At 39.1% G+C, this 12867-nt stretch overlaps 1 protein-coding gene across 2 annotated transcripts in view; it reads left to right on the top strand.

Moving 5' to 3' along the window:
- LOC136878965 (putative fatty acyl-CoA reductase CG5065) overlaps nucleotides 1–12867 on the top strand; it is a 129430-nt gene that overhangs the window by 57087 nt on the left and 59476 nt on the right. For both annotated transcript variants that reach the window (XM_067152612.2, XM_068228891.1), the window contains exon 3: nucleotides 12596–12844. In XM_067152612.2, the coding sequence (XP_067008713.2) occupies nucleotides 12596–12844 (249 nt within the window). The remainder of the gene's footprint in view (nucleotides 1–12595; nucleotides 12845–12867) is intronic.

Here is a 12867-nt window from a genome sequence, read left to right as displayed (position 1 = left end):
ATCTTATTGTAAATGTCTTTGTTGTCACAAGTAAACTTCTGCCTTCTGTAGATCCTCACATACACACTCCCCTTATTCATTACTTACAGTATTCTTGGAATGTGCTGCTTGGAACCTGTTTCTGATTTAACATACCTATACATCATCTTCCATTTTTCATTAAAATTTGTATGAATGACAGTTATGCTTGCCATCATATTAATCTTAGCTGACTTCTTTGCTAGATTCAATTTCCTAGTAAGTTCCTTCAATTTCTCCTTACTTCCATAACCATTTCTAACTCTATTTCTTTCCAGCCTGCAACTTCTCCTTAGTCTGTTTACTTCTCTGTTATAATATAGTGGGTCTTTACCATTCCTTACCACCCTTAAAGGTGCATAGCTGTTTTTAAATTTCTCAGAAATTGCCTTAACCCTTTCTATCCTGAATTATTTTTCTTTACAAAAAAATATTTCACTGTTCTTACTGTGTTATTTGGCTTTCAAATAAGATAATATGGCCATTCTTAAAGAAATTCCCATTGTAATTATTGAAGTAATTATTATAACCGTATGGCAACTTTGGGGCATGGTGTCAAAGTAATAGACACTCACAAAATGTCATATTCTTATTGCACAATTGGTATACATCACAATAAACTCATCAATTGATATAGTAAAACAGTGAAAAAGTTAAAATTAAAATTACAGTTGATTACAACACAATAAACACATCACTTAATATAGTAAAACAGTGAAAAAATTGCAATTATAATTGAATACTAAATATGATGTGGGCCTAGTTCTTCTGAATTTTAACTAATGATTGTGAAATGGCAAGAAGCGGTCATTATTCGCATCCAAGCATAAGCCAACCCTGCACTTCTTACACATCACCCTGGTGAAACCCACTTTACAGTTCCTACACTTCTGCTTTTTGGAATATAAACTGGCCAGTGGCACAAACCATCAAACCTCACATCAGAAAATGGCATGGCTACTTTTCGCCTTCTTTTCACAGTAGGGTGCAACTCTGAGCTCGGTTTACCTCCTTTCCGAATTTGTGACTTTTCAGCAGTTGTGAGTGAATTCGCAATCATAGTCTGCAATTTCAACAATGAAAGTGCCAGGAGAATCAAAATGACTTTTCTCCACTTTGGATAAACTTTAATTTTGTCAGTTGATGTTAATGCTGTGTCTCTGGATGTTTGCTGCAGTTGTGTTGGTGAACCGTTGGTACCAGAAATGTCTATTACAGCAGAATTATCTACTGCAGGAACATTGGGCCTATGAGTCAGTGACTCAGTGCAGTCATATCTACTGTATTTGGTGGTTCATCAGTTGTAACGCCCCTGCGAACAATATTCTGTTCTACTGTTTTAGGATCATCGTCATCGTCATCAATATCAATATCTGATAAATCCCCATCAGGAATTACTGCCTTGTTCAGGATAAAGTCCAAATCTTCGTATGACAGTAGGAGGTGGGGTTCCTACCAAGAAAACATCTCTTTTTAGGTTATGTGCCTACGTTAGAAAATAACTCGTAACTTTAGTTTTAATATGAATGACCTATCTGTACTAATAAGAAATAATAATACAGTACAGTACATAGTACATTCATCAAGAAACTTGAATCATATGAGATAAGGGTATGAAAATCCAGGAGTAAACAAATGTGTACTACCGAACCTCTAATGACCGTGGTTGCCATATGGCAATAATTATTTTAGGAACCAATTACAGTAAAATACATTAGGGATATGACTTCATTCATAGTAAAAATATAATTTAGAGCCATTTACTGACATGTATTTAATATTATTTAATGACTCATGCTTGTCTTGTCTTGTCTACATTATTTAATGGGCTTCGCTTGAGAGCGGTATACCCAGTCACGTAACCGAACAAAGAAACCAAAGTATGGAGGAGGTGGACAAATAGAGTCAAAAGTGTAACAAAAGTGGGAAATTAAGGAATGAAACAACACGACTACACAGGAAAAACACAAGGACACAAGGGGACTAATCTTCACGCCAAAGCGACCGATACTTGGCGACTTTCTACTAATCACAAACAGACCGGGTCAACACCGAGGGGAGAAAGAAAGGTATCGAAACTACTAGACCGGGTGGGAGAGAGAAAAGAAATGGATAAGGTAACTACGGTTAGATATCGAGAATCAAACACGTCTATATTGTGGTACCGCGAAATTGGGAATGAATAGTACGGTATATGAGGTAGATAGACAACCATTATCAGAGGGAATACGTGTTATTTGGTTACATTACTACCGGCATTCCTGGTAGACCTATTCTGTGAAGCAATAGAAGATTCGAGGTTGCGTAAAAGAGCCACAACTTCCTCCTGTAGAGTAAGAAGCCTTTTTGACCATGTAGCATCGTGCTCAGCTGCCTTAGCATACGCCCCAAGTTTATCGGAAATAGCTGGAATTAATTTCGAAACCGGGTTCGAAGCCCGGGATGTTTCTGGCTTTACGGTCGCAGGCGACACAGCCTGCTGGGAAGGAGAGGGAGCGCTCGTCCCGGATACAGAGGCAGTGGAAGAAATGGCAGTCGTAGCCGAGGGAGGTATTTTGAGGAGTTCCCGATATCCCTGGACATCATACCCTGGGGACCTATCCGGACTCGGAGTGGGGGATGAGACAACCGCCGTAAATTTACGTTTTCTGGGCTGCTGATGCTGTAGAACCGGCGCAGATTTCTGGAGTGGAGGAAATTGTTGTAGGGTCAAAAGGGGGCTGAATCTATTGGACACTGGGGTAAAAAAGGACTCGGAGGATAAAGGAGAAACTTCCAAAGCCTGCTGTTTTTTCATAGCCTGTTGTCGTTTATGTTCTGGGCATTGTAGAGATCCCACAGAATGCTCCCCGGAACAATTGAGACAAAGTCTGGTAGGATTCTTACATACTGTAGTTTCATGATCTTGTGCGCAATTGGCACAGCGAGGGAGTTGAGCCCTACAGTTTTTTCTGGTATGGCCATATCGTTGGCATCGCCGACAGATAGTCGGTTGAAAGACAAACGGGTCGACCTGGGTTCGAACCCGATAAATGGAGACGAAGGCAGGTAAAGTCTGGCTACGAAATGTGAGTTTAATGGTGCCAGTTGGAATATAACTGACCCGGCCATCCTGAACGGAGCGGCGGTTCATTCTCTGAGCACCAACGATAGGGGCGGTCGATTCAGCAACCTGACAAATTTCCTCTACGGACAAATCTTTATCAACCCCTCGAATAACTCCGGTCTTATACAGTGACGCGGAAGGAATAAACGCTTTAAGTTTTTTTTTCCTTTAAGATAGGATTGGTGAGAAAGTTATTAGCTTTTGTGCTTGTCTGAAACTCAATTTGGATCCTATGGCGACCTCGCCGAGCAATTTGAGTAACACCTGAAAATTGACGGTCATAAAAATGTTTTCCCAAAGCCATGGGATGTATACTGCCCAATTTCTTACTTACATCAATAGCCTCCACAAATACTAGATAGGGGCGTTTATGGGTAGCATCGTATGTCTGCGTTTCAGGTTTAAGAGCATACACATCAACCTTAGTAGAGGAATCACGGTTACGATCCAACGGGGTTGGGTCATTTAACACAAGTGTATTGTCCATAGAGTACTCACGAGTATCAACTTCTACAGACTCCTCCTCCATACTCTGACCCCCACTCGACTCCGCCATGATGTGGGGAGTGAGTTAGAATTTAAGACATGTAATACAAAACCTCGTACCGCTCCCAAGGAAGCTAAGTAAGACGAAACACTGAACACCCGAACCTACTCGCACCACACGGAGTAATATACTAGCACCGATAGTCACACGTCCACTCTCCAACGTGCACCACAGGCAACTGAATGACTCATGCTTCAAGTCAACTTTCTACTCCCAGTTGAAAACGAAGCCCGCCATTCAGATTCCATGTTTGAAGCAGCTGTTGAGACTTAAACAGAAGGCATGGAGCTCTAACAGTGTTGCCAACTTCAGAAACACAATTATTTCGAAGAAAATATATCCAAGTGGCTAATATGGGCTAAAATAGTACAGTGTTCAGTATAATATCGTTTCTGTAAAGGGTAAAAGTAATTGTTGCCAAATGGTAGGTATGGGTAACAAAGGGTTAAACCCATCCCACAGTCCGTGTACATTTTCCATTGATCAGTATTGCTTTTTTAAATGTCCCCATGCCTCTCTTATCAACTGTATGGTACTGCCTAATAGTCTTACTTGTACAACCTTCGTATCTAGCACATTTATTTTTAGCTACGATGAAAACAGTTTTGTGATCACTAATACCATGTACCGTATTACTTCAGTTTCTCTATAGAGCTCATCTGATTTTACCAGCACCACATTCAGAATATTCTTCCCTCTAGTTGGGTCCATCACTTTCTGATTCAGCTGTCCTTCCCAGACTAACTTATTTGAAATTTGTTGATCATGCTTCCTGTTGTTTCCTTTACCTTTCCAATTGACATTTGGTAAATTAAGATTACCCACTACAGTCACATTCCTTTCCATATCGTTTCCTACATAGCTGACTGTCTTATCAAATAATTTCTGTATCAGTGTCAGCGGCACCCTCTCCAGATTTGTACACTCCAAAAAACCTTAAGTTACCTATTATCATTAGAGATGAGCCTTACACACAAAATTTTACAGATTGACAATCCTTGAAGGTGTATCCATACCTCTGCATTTCTTTCATATTATTGGTAAAAAATATAAAAGTTTGGACCTCAGGGTATACATTAAAGAGAGCTACTTTAGATGGAAGGGATTTGGGTTTCAAAAGAGTGATTTTGATTATTTCTGTAGGTATATACTCAATTTTTACCTCCATAGTTGTTCTATCTACTCCTCGCATCACACCAATTCGGTGAATATTGGAGGTGGGTATATATGCATTTAAACCCCTTTCTTCAAGATTGGGGTGTGTTAAAAAAGAGTTGGCTGCTTGTCTGGTTTTGAATGTGATTTGTGTTCTATTTCTGTATTTCTTCATTATAGTTTTTATTTCAGGTATCTTATTTTCATAGAATATTCTATCTAAAATAATCAGATGCAGATCACCTACATTTTGAGTTTCCTGTACTCCTTCCACAAACACCATGAAATGTCTAAGTTACCCAGAGAACTATATTTTTATCAACTTTCTACATTCTGAGGTATTGTAGCTTTTTTATTAATGTCCTGTTTATCTAAGATTTCTAGGTTCGGATCATTTACAACTAAGGTAGTATCAAAGGGGACTTCTTCTGTTTCCGAATCACTACCTACATCCATTAAGTTTAAGTCTGGAGGTTTTTCCTTAACCCCTCCACTTCATCCCCTATTTCGAAATGAAAAAAAAAATGGTTGTAGAGTCCTACCTCCATTCCTAAATAAACTATAAATTGAAAGTAATTATACAATCACTACACCAACACACTATTGATCAGTATGCATCCATTTCACTCAGCCACATCAACCAAAGTTCCAAAGTGAACTGAAGAAACATGTTTGTTTGTTTTTTCTTTTTGCAATTGGCTTAACGTTGCACCGACACAGATAGGTCTTATGGCGATGATTGGATAGAAAAGGCCTAGAAGCGGGAAGGAAGCGACCGTGGCCTTAATTAAGGTACAGGACAGGCATTTGCCTGATGTGAAAATGGGAAACCACAGAAAACCATCTTCAGGGCTGCTGACAGTGGGGCTCGAACCCCTATCCCCCGGATGCTGCTGCTATTGTTGTTGTTGTTGTTGTTATTATTATTATTATTATTATTATTATTATTATTATTATTATTATTATTATTATTATTATTATTATTATTATTATTATTATTATTATTATTATTCCCAAAGAAAGCAAAGGGCAATTAAATATTGATATTGGCACTGGTATCCTACAAATTATTACAACCATGAACAATGGCCATACATGTGGCAGTATTAAGACTGTAGCCTAGTGGGAATTGATTGAAATTTCTAAATTTATTGTTTTAAAAATATTTTTTTCTGTTGTATTGGTTTTTTATTTTGTTTGGACCTTGGAAAAAAATTCTATTTTAGAAACTTTTTTTCATGTGTTGTATCAAAATTATCATTTATCTGTGAATTTTAATATTATTTTTTGTCAAAACTTGTGAAACAATGTGTACTTACCTACATGTGCAGTTCTAGAAGCGTGTTTCCTGTTGTGTAAACAAAGACTTTTCTCGAGCATTTGTCAGCAAGAACGAAGAGACTTTTGATTGAAGAAAATAAGAGTTAATGTAATTAGTAATTGTGAAAGTCAAGGGTAAATCCTGTTTTCTGATTGGTTCTCTTTGGTGGTTGCACCATTTCCTGTTCCTCGATCTTACCCTGCTCCTTCTGTGGGAGCAAGGTAGGATCTGTGTCTTTGATCATCTGACCATCTTAGTGAGCGGAGGTGTTCCTCTCTTGGTCCCCTCGTGGGAAACCAGTCTCAGGGTAAGCACTGTTTCTACGTTTGTTTCGGTTTTCATCTCCATTTAAGTGTAATAATGTCTTTTTCTTGTAAAGGAGTTTATCCTCGAGATTAATTTTCACTGGTAAATTTACAGTATAATACCAATATAAATGGTCCATTATTGGACATTATAAATTTTCCAGGTAACTCATTCCTGGTTGCCAGCATTTTGCCCCAGTGTGCTAAGTTGGGCACATCAGTTAGTAAACAGCACGCGCACCAAGATGCATGGCTAGTGCATACTGTGAAGGCTTTTCGTTTTTTTCCTAAGTTTTCATTCCCCTCCCTGAAGGTTACGCCTTCACCCTGACCAGGAGTTTCGGCTTGTTTGGGAAGGAGTAATAATGTCAGGAGGAGAGCAATTTGAGGTAATGAATGGGGAGGTGATTTGAATACCAGGGATGTGTGTAAGGACTGAAAATTCGAAGGAGATTACTAGGGTGGAGATGAAGGGTTGGGTGGAGTAAGGTTGGGGAGAAATTGTACAGTGAGGTGATGAGGAGTCGGATGAGATCGAGTGGCGGAGGTCGTTGGAAGAAGAAGCTAGTTGGGAGAAGGAGTGGACTGACAGGTTGATGAGGTGGAAATAGAGGAAAGGGGGGGGGGGGGGGGGGGTGAGGACGCGTGTTGTTGGGGGGATGTCTAGTTGAAGGTTTGGGTGAGGAACAAGGGGGCAGTATATAGAGGCACCGTGTTGCATGAGGTGCTGCACATTCTCTGCAGTGGGAATATGTAGGCGGACGAGATATATTGGACCGTTGCTGTTCTGGATTCTGAAGGCTCGACGAGCTGGGATGCCGTCTCTATGGACTTCCTGGAGTACTTCTTGTTCGGTGATTGAAGGGTCAACGCCGCGGATGACATATCTGTACTGAGCGTGAGAAGACAGTGTTGCCTGCAATGATGCGGCTACTTCACAGGATGTGGTAGGCATGACAGATGCTTCGGCTCGAGAAGATGGCGGTGGCGAGACAGTTGCTGCGAGCGTGGAAGATGCTTTATCAGGTTGCAGGGGTGATATGCACCGAGGACTAGGTTGTCCTGGGGTTGGAAGTAGAGGGAGAGATGAAGTCATAAGGGTGAAGGATGTAATGTTATAACAGAAGTGATAGGAATGCGGGAAAGGTTAGAGGCAGATATCGTGGTGGTAGTGGTGGTGGTAGTGCAGAAGGAGGACGAAGACTGTTGCCACGGTGATGGTGTGGCTGCAGCGGGTTTGGCAGACGTGTCATCAGGTGGTGGTGATGCGGTATACCACGGACTAGATTCCACTGTGTGTTGGTGTCTGTATAAATACACGCCGTTGCTGACAAGGTTCAAGACGTCTTCTTCGGTGGGGAGCTGTAAACTGACCAGAGGTGTTGGGTCAGAGCCGTTCATTATCCTGGACACACTGTGAGCTGGGATGCCCTTTGCGTGGAATTCGCTGAGGATATCTTGGTCAGAGTAGGCAGGATTAACGTCGACTATGTTGCAGCTATGCATGATGGGGAGGCCGACTTCCAGCTTGATGTCAGCCAATATGCTTGGTTAGTTCGGCGAGGTGCTAGGTAAAGATGTGGAGTCACCCGGCCGATCAAAAAGAAGAGGTCACATTGTGGAGTATTGAACAGTCCACTATAGAGAGATTGATCCTCTTGATTTGTGATGTGTGTGTGTGCCGTGGAGGCCACTGCATAAGCTTCTTGGATCCACTGGCAGTGCCAATGCACTATGAGAGACTTTGTCTCATTACCAAAAATTGGTGCCTGCCTGGCTATCAGATGATATAGATATTGATTCCCATAGGGAACCTTGAAATATTTGTCCCAAATGAGTAAATTTATAATACCAATATAAATGGTCCGTTATTGGACTTTTAAAAAATTATAATATCCAATAACAGACATTATAAAATTTATTATGTCCAATAACGGACCATTTATATTGGTATTATAAATTTACTCATTCGGGACAAACATTTCAGGTTCCCTATGGGAATCAATACCTATATCAACCGCTAAATTTGTCGATATGACTTAGCTTTTCAACTAAGATCTTGTACCTTTGTTTCGGAGGCAATACCTTTTTTTATTAACTTTGTAATTATCCCACGGGTTTGCCTCCCCATATTTCTGCGTTGCCTCACGTAAGTATTGAAAATCTAAGCAAATTACTTAAAGTGTTTTAGGTAGTGATGCAAGTTTCCTGTACCTCTGTGTTTGGTCTTATTTCTACTTTTGGGTCAGATTAGCCTTCATTTAATCATCATGTATCATTGGATAATTTTCTTTCAATTCAAATTAAGTGAATAAATTTCTTTTAGTGCACTACGCATGTCTGCAGGTGCGGTTAAATCTTAAATTTCCTTCTAAAGATCTTTCTATTTTGAGTTTTTTATTTGTTCCTTCTATTATGAATTTTGATTTGTTTCCTTTTTCTTAAAATAAATTTGTGTGTCCAAGGGCAATTACCCTCTACGTTTTCTTTCTTCGCAAAAGACTACGTTCCATTACCTCTCCGGCTTCCGTGCTGCTTTCCACATCCATTCTGTAGTTGTCATGTTTCCTAACCTGTTTGTCTACGTTTTGTGCTCCGATGCTTTGGTTTGAACATTAAGTTTTTCTTTTACTGTGTTTAAAATATCATACTTTATTATTATTATTATTATTATTATTATTATTATTATTATTATTATTATTATTATTATTATTATTATTATTATTATTATTATTATTATTATTATTATTATTATTATTATTATTATTATTATTAATTTCATTTTATTATTATTTTAATAATTTATTTTAATAATAATTAGAATAATAAAAAGAAAATAATAATAATAATAATAATAATAATAATAATAATAATAATAATTGTACCGGCTGGTACACCCCTACGCCGCACCTTTGAATTTTCTGCATTAAGTACTCCTCTACAGGAGAAACTCTGAACTTTAACAACTGTATCAACTTATATGTTTTCTCAGAAGATGGCACTACCATAAATTTTGTGATTACAAAGTTGTCAATACTGTGTGGAGTTCAACTTGTTTTGTTTTCCATTAATCAAGAAGTGTGGACCTTCTCTTATAGATGTCTCTACTAAAAAACTATGATCATGCACCCTGGTGTGAAGTGAAGGAACTTTTCTTGAAGATATTTTGTACTCATAAGTTTTCCTATTACTAAATTTCGTTCTTTCATTTGTGGGTTGGCAATATAAATCTTTTCTTTCCACCAGTTTTGAACTTAGCCAATCCAGAATTTCTGTAATTAATTTTTGACCAATCGTGTCCTTCTTCTTCAATTTTGATGTGTAACTTTTAGCCAGCCAATAAAGTTGAGTGGGTGTGTCTTAATTATTCATGAAAGGTCTCGAACTTTCCCCGAGGGTTTAAAAACTGCTAATTTTTACGGCTCGTCGCCACTTCAACAACATCTAGCTTAGTGTATAGAAGTGTAGCAGGGGGCGGGTAGCGCCTCTTACTTCGGGCAGCAGCTCTTCAACATGGTAATGGCCATTTAACATCTTTATTTCTTGCTAGCTCAGCAGTTTAACCTGCGGGGCAGGTCCGAAACCCTTAATATGTAACCTATCTCTTGAAACATGTAAACCTTTTTCAGTCTTTGTAAAACTTCATTTATCTTTAACTGTAATTCGGGGATAGAGAGTGGTTTTCCCTCTTGAGCTCCACTTCATTTGATTGGAGGTGACTACGTTTTTGTAACCAATTTTCTACTCTTCCTTAATGTGTAAACATTTTTCTTATACGAGTCACCTCCCTAGTTTGGGAATAGCCCCTGTGTCATCGGCCTAGTGCCTCTTAGGTTTTAAAATGTGTATTTGGGAGTGCTGATCCACGCCTCCATTCTTTTTGCATTTAGGGCCATTTAAGTTAACCTGTTATGTTTCTATTAAGGCCCAGTAGGCTGGGTACTAGATACCCCTGTTTCATTGTAAGTTGTGCCTTGATGCCAATCATGTGCAAAAGCCTGGCATTGCCTTTAATAAGCTTGGAAAATTGAGAGCAGGTCAGCTCTTTCTGATGTGGTAAAGAGCCTCTAGGAGGCCAGATATGATTTTTGGAGCTAATGCTCCTTGAATGAAGGGGTTTTCTGCCCTTTGATCAAATGTGTGATTTGGTAAAGTTAGGCTAGTTGCTCAAGGATTGTGAAATTGGGGCTCAAAGCCCAGAATTTGGAAAGACCCCTGAACTTGTGCTTTCATTTGTTAAGTTATCATTGTACCTGTGGTTTTTTATTGTTACTTCACCTAGTGAAAATTTGTTAAATCTTGTTGTCTATTGAAAATATAACCTTTATTGAAATTTTAATTCATCTTTCAGCCTTGTAGTTAGACCCATTCCAGCCCGCACCTTCTTTCACCTCTGCCTTCCACGGGTAACTCCGTAATAATAATAATAATAATAGGCCTAATAATAATAATAATAATAATAATAATAATAATAATAATAATAATAATAATAATATTTGTGTAATCAAGCCATAGCAGTTACACATTTGTGTATTCAATACTCATAAACCCTTTTAGGGCACAATTTCACTCAGACAAGTTCAGGTATAAGGAAATATTAACTCTTCTCTATACATAAGGCACAAAGGCAAAAGATAATGGAAAGGAACATTACACTTAAAGTACATCATAGAGCAAAAGATTGACAGGGCAAATGACAAATGTTTACTATATAAGAACCAACCTTGGTACCACTTGACAGAAAAACCAATGCATGAATAATTAAGGTACAATGTTATTTTAAGGCCATTATGTGGGCTTAACTTGTGAGGGTGCACTCAGAAGATTTTCTCGGTTTCTGCGTTGTTCACAAAAAGAGTAAATGGAATCAAGAACTTCAAAACAGTCCAGTATCCGTGATATCAGGAGTGAGTAATTCCAGAAACCGAGCTGCAGCATTCTTCACGGGGAATTTTTTTCTTACCAAAATTCAGCCACCAACCAACAGTTTAATAGGTCTCTGTCCATGGTCATACCTTTCCTCTCACAAGATATTTCAAGGTTGTCTTTAGCTTTCTGCCACACTTCCTTAACCTGCACACATCTAGCAAATTCCATTTGCAAACATCGATATGACAAAATAGCAAACATTATCCATTGCAAACTTCCCCTAAAGTTAAAATTATTTCTGTCATCCTCCAGCCATTCAAAATACATGGCAGAAGAAGTTATTGAAAACTCCAAGTTCCTTGGATGTTACCATCAGTAATAACAGACTAGATGTCATATTTATTGATAAAGCTAGAAAGACTGCATTTCTCATAGAGACTGCTTGCTCAAACACTTTCAGTCTGTTAACAGGAGTAGCAACAAAAAATATCAAAAGTGCACGGAACTAGCAGTAGAGCAACAATGCATGTGGAAACTTCACTCAGTAGCCACACTTTCAATACTGTTTTTTCATGTACTGGTATCATTTGGAAGATTCTGCACAGTTCATTAGCAATGTTCACTCTACATTTATCTACTTATATACCATACAAGGTGCTAGAGCAAGCCAAGCTCTGGAGAATGCCAGATGTGAAAGGATGCTAACATAATTTCTTTAGACTGTTCTATGTTGAGAGCAGTTTAAGAAAAGAAAAAAATACCAAGCAAAATTGGCCATTCGGTTAGGAGCACACAGCTCTGAGCTTGCATTTGAGAGACAGTGGGTTCAAACCCCAGTGTCGGCAGCCCTGAAGAGTGTTTTCTGTGATTTCCGATTTTCACACCAGGCAAATGCCGATCCTGCATTGATGGGGTGAAAGTTCCTTTTGGGGATGATTGTAAGTATCTGGGTGTTAATATAAGGAAAGATCTTCAACCCTAGATGGAGGGATATATTCACTGTTGCACGTTTCTGTGGTAGTTAGTAGTGTGGTGTATTGCAGTGTGTTGTGTTGTGGTGTATGTAGATGGAGAGAGTGCATTAAGACAAAACCTAATCCCCTCAGTAGAGGAATAAACCATACACAAGTAACATCCTGGGGCCGGGTTGGAGTTGAACCCAGGGTACTCGGAACCAAAGGCCAGAACACTGACCAATCAGCCAAAGAACCATACTGCCACTTACTAGCCAGTGATGTTATTATATCAGTAACACATGAACTTATTCCTCTTAGTTATTTGAACGCCTGAGGAAGAATCGTCCGGACGATCTGGAGAAACTAAACATCATCGAAGGCGACCAGATGGAATTGGGTTTGGGCATAAGCTCAGATGACCGCCAGCTACTGAAGAAGCGGGTAAGCGTTGTCATCCACGCAGCAGCTAGTGTTCGCTTTGATGATCCTGTAAGCAAGGCTATCATTTGTAATACAAGAGGAACGAGAGAAATGGTGCACTTGGCTATGGAAATGGAGAAACTCAAGGTAGGTATCTCATAAATCAGTTC

Source organism: Anabrus simplex, chromosome 8, assembly GCF_040414725.1.
Source record: "Anabrus simplex isolate iqAnaSimp1 chromosome 8, ASM4041472v1, whole genome shotgun sequence".
Lineage (NCBI taxonomy): Eukaryota > Metazoa > Arthropoda > Insecta > Orthoptera > Tettigoniidae > Anabrus > Anabrus simplex.
Note: the sequence above shows the minus strand (reverse complement) of the source record. Positions and strands in the feature narration are given on the sequence as shown.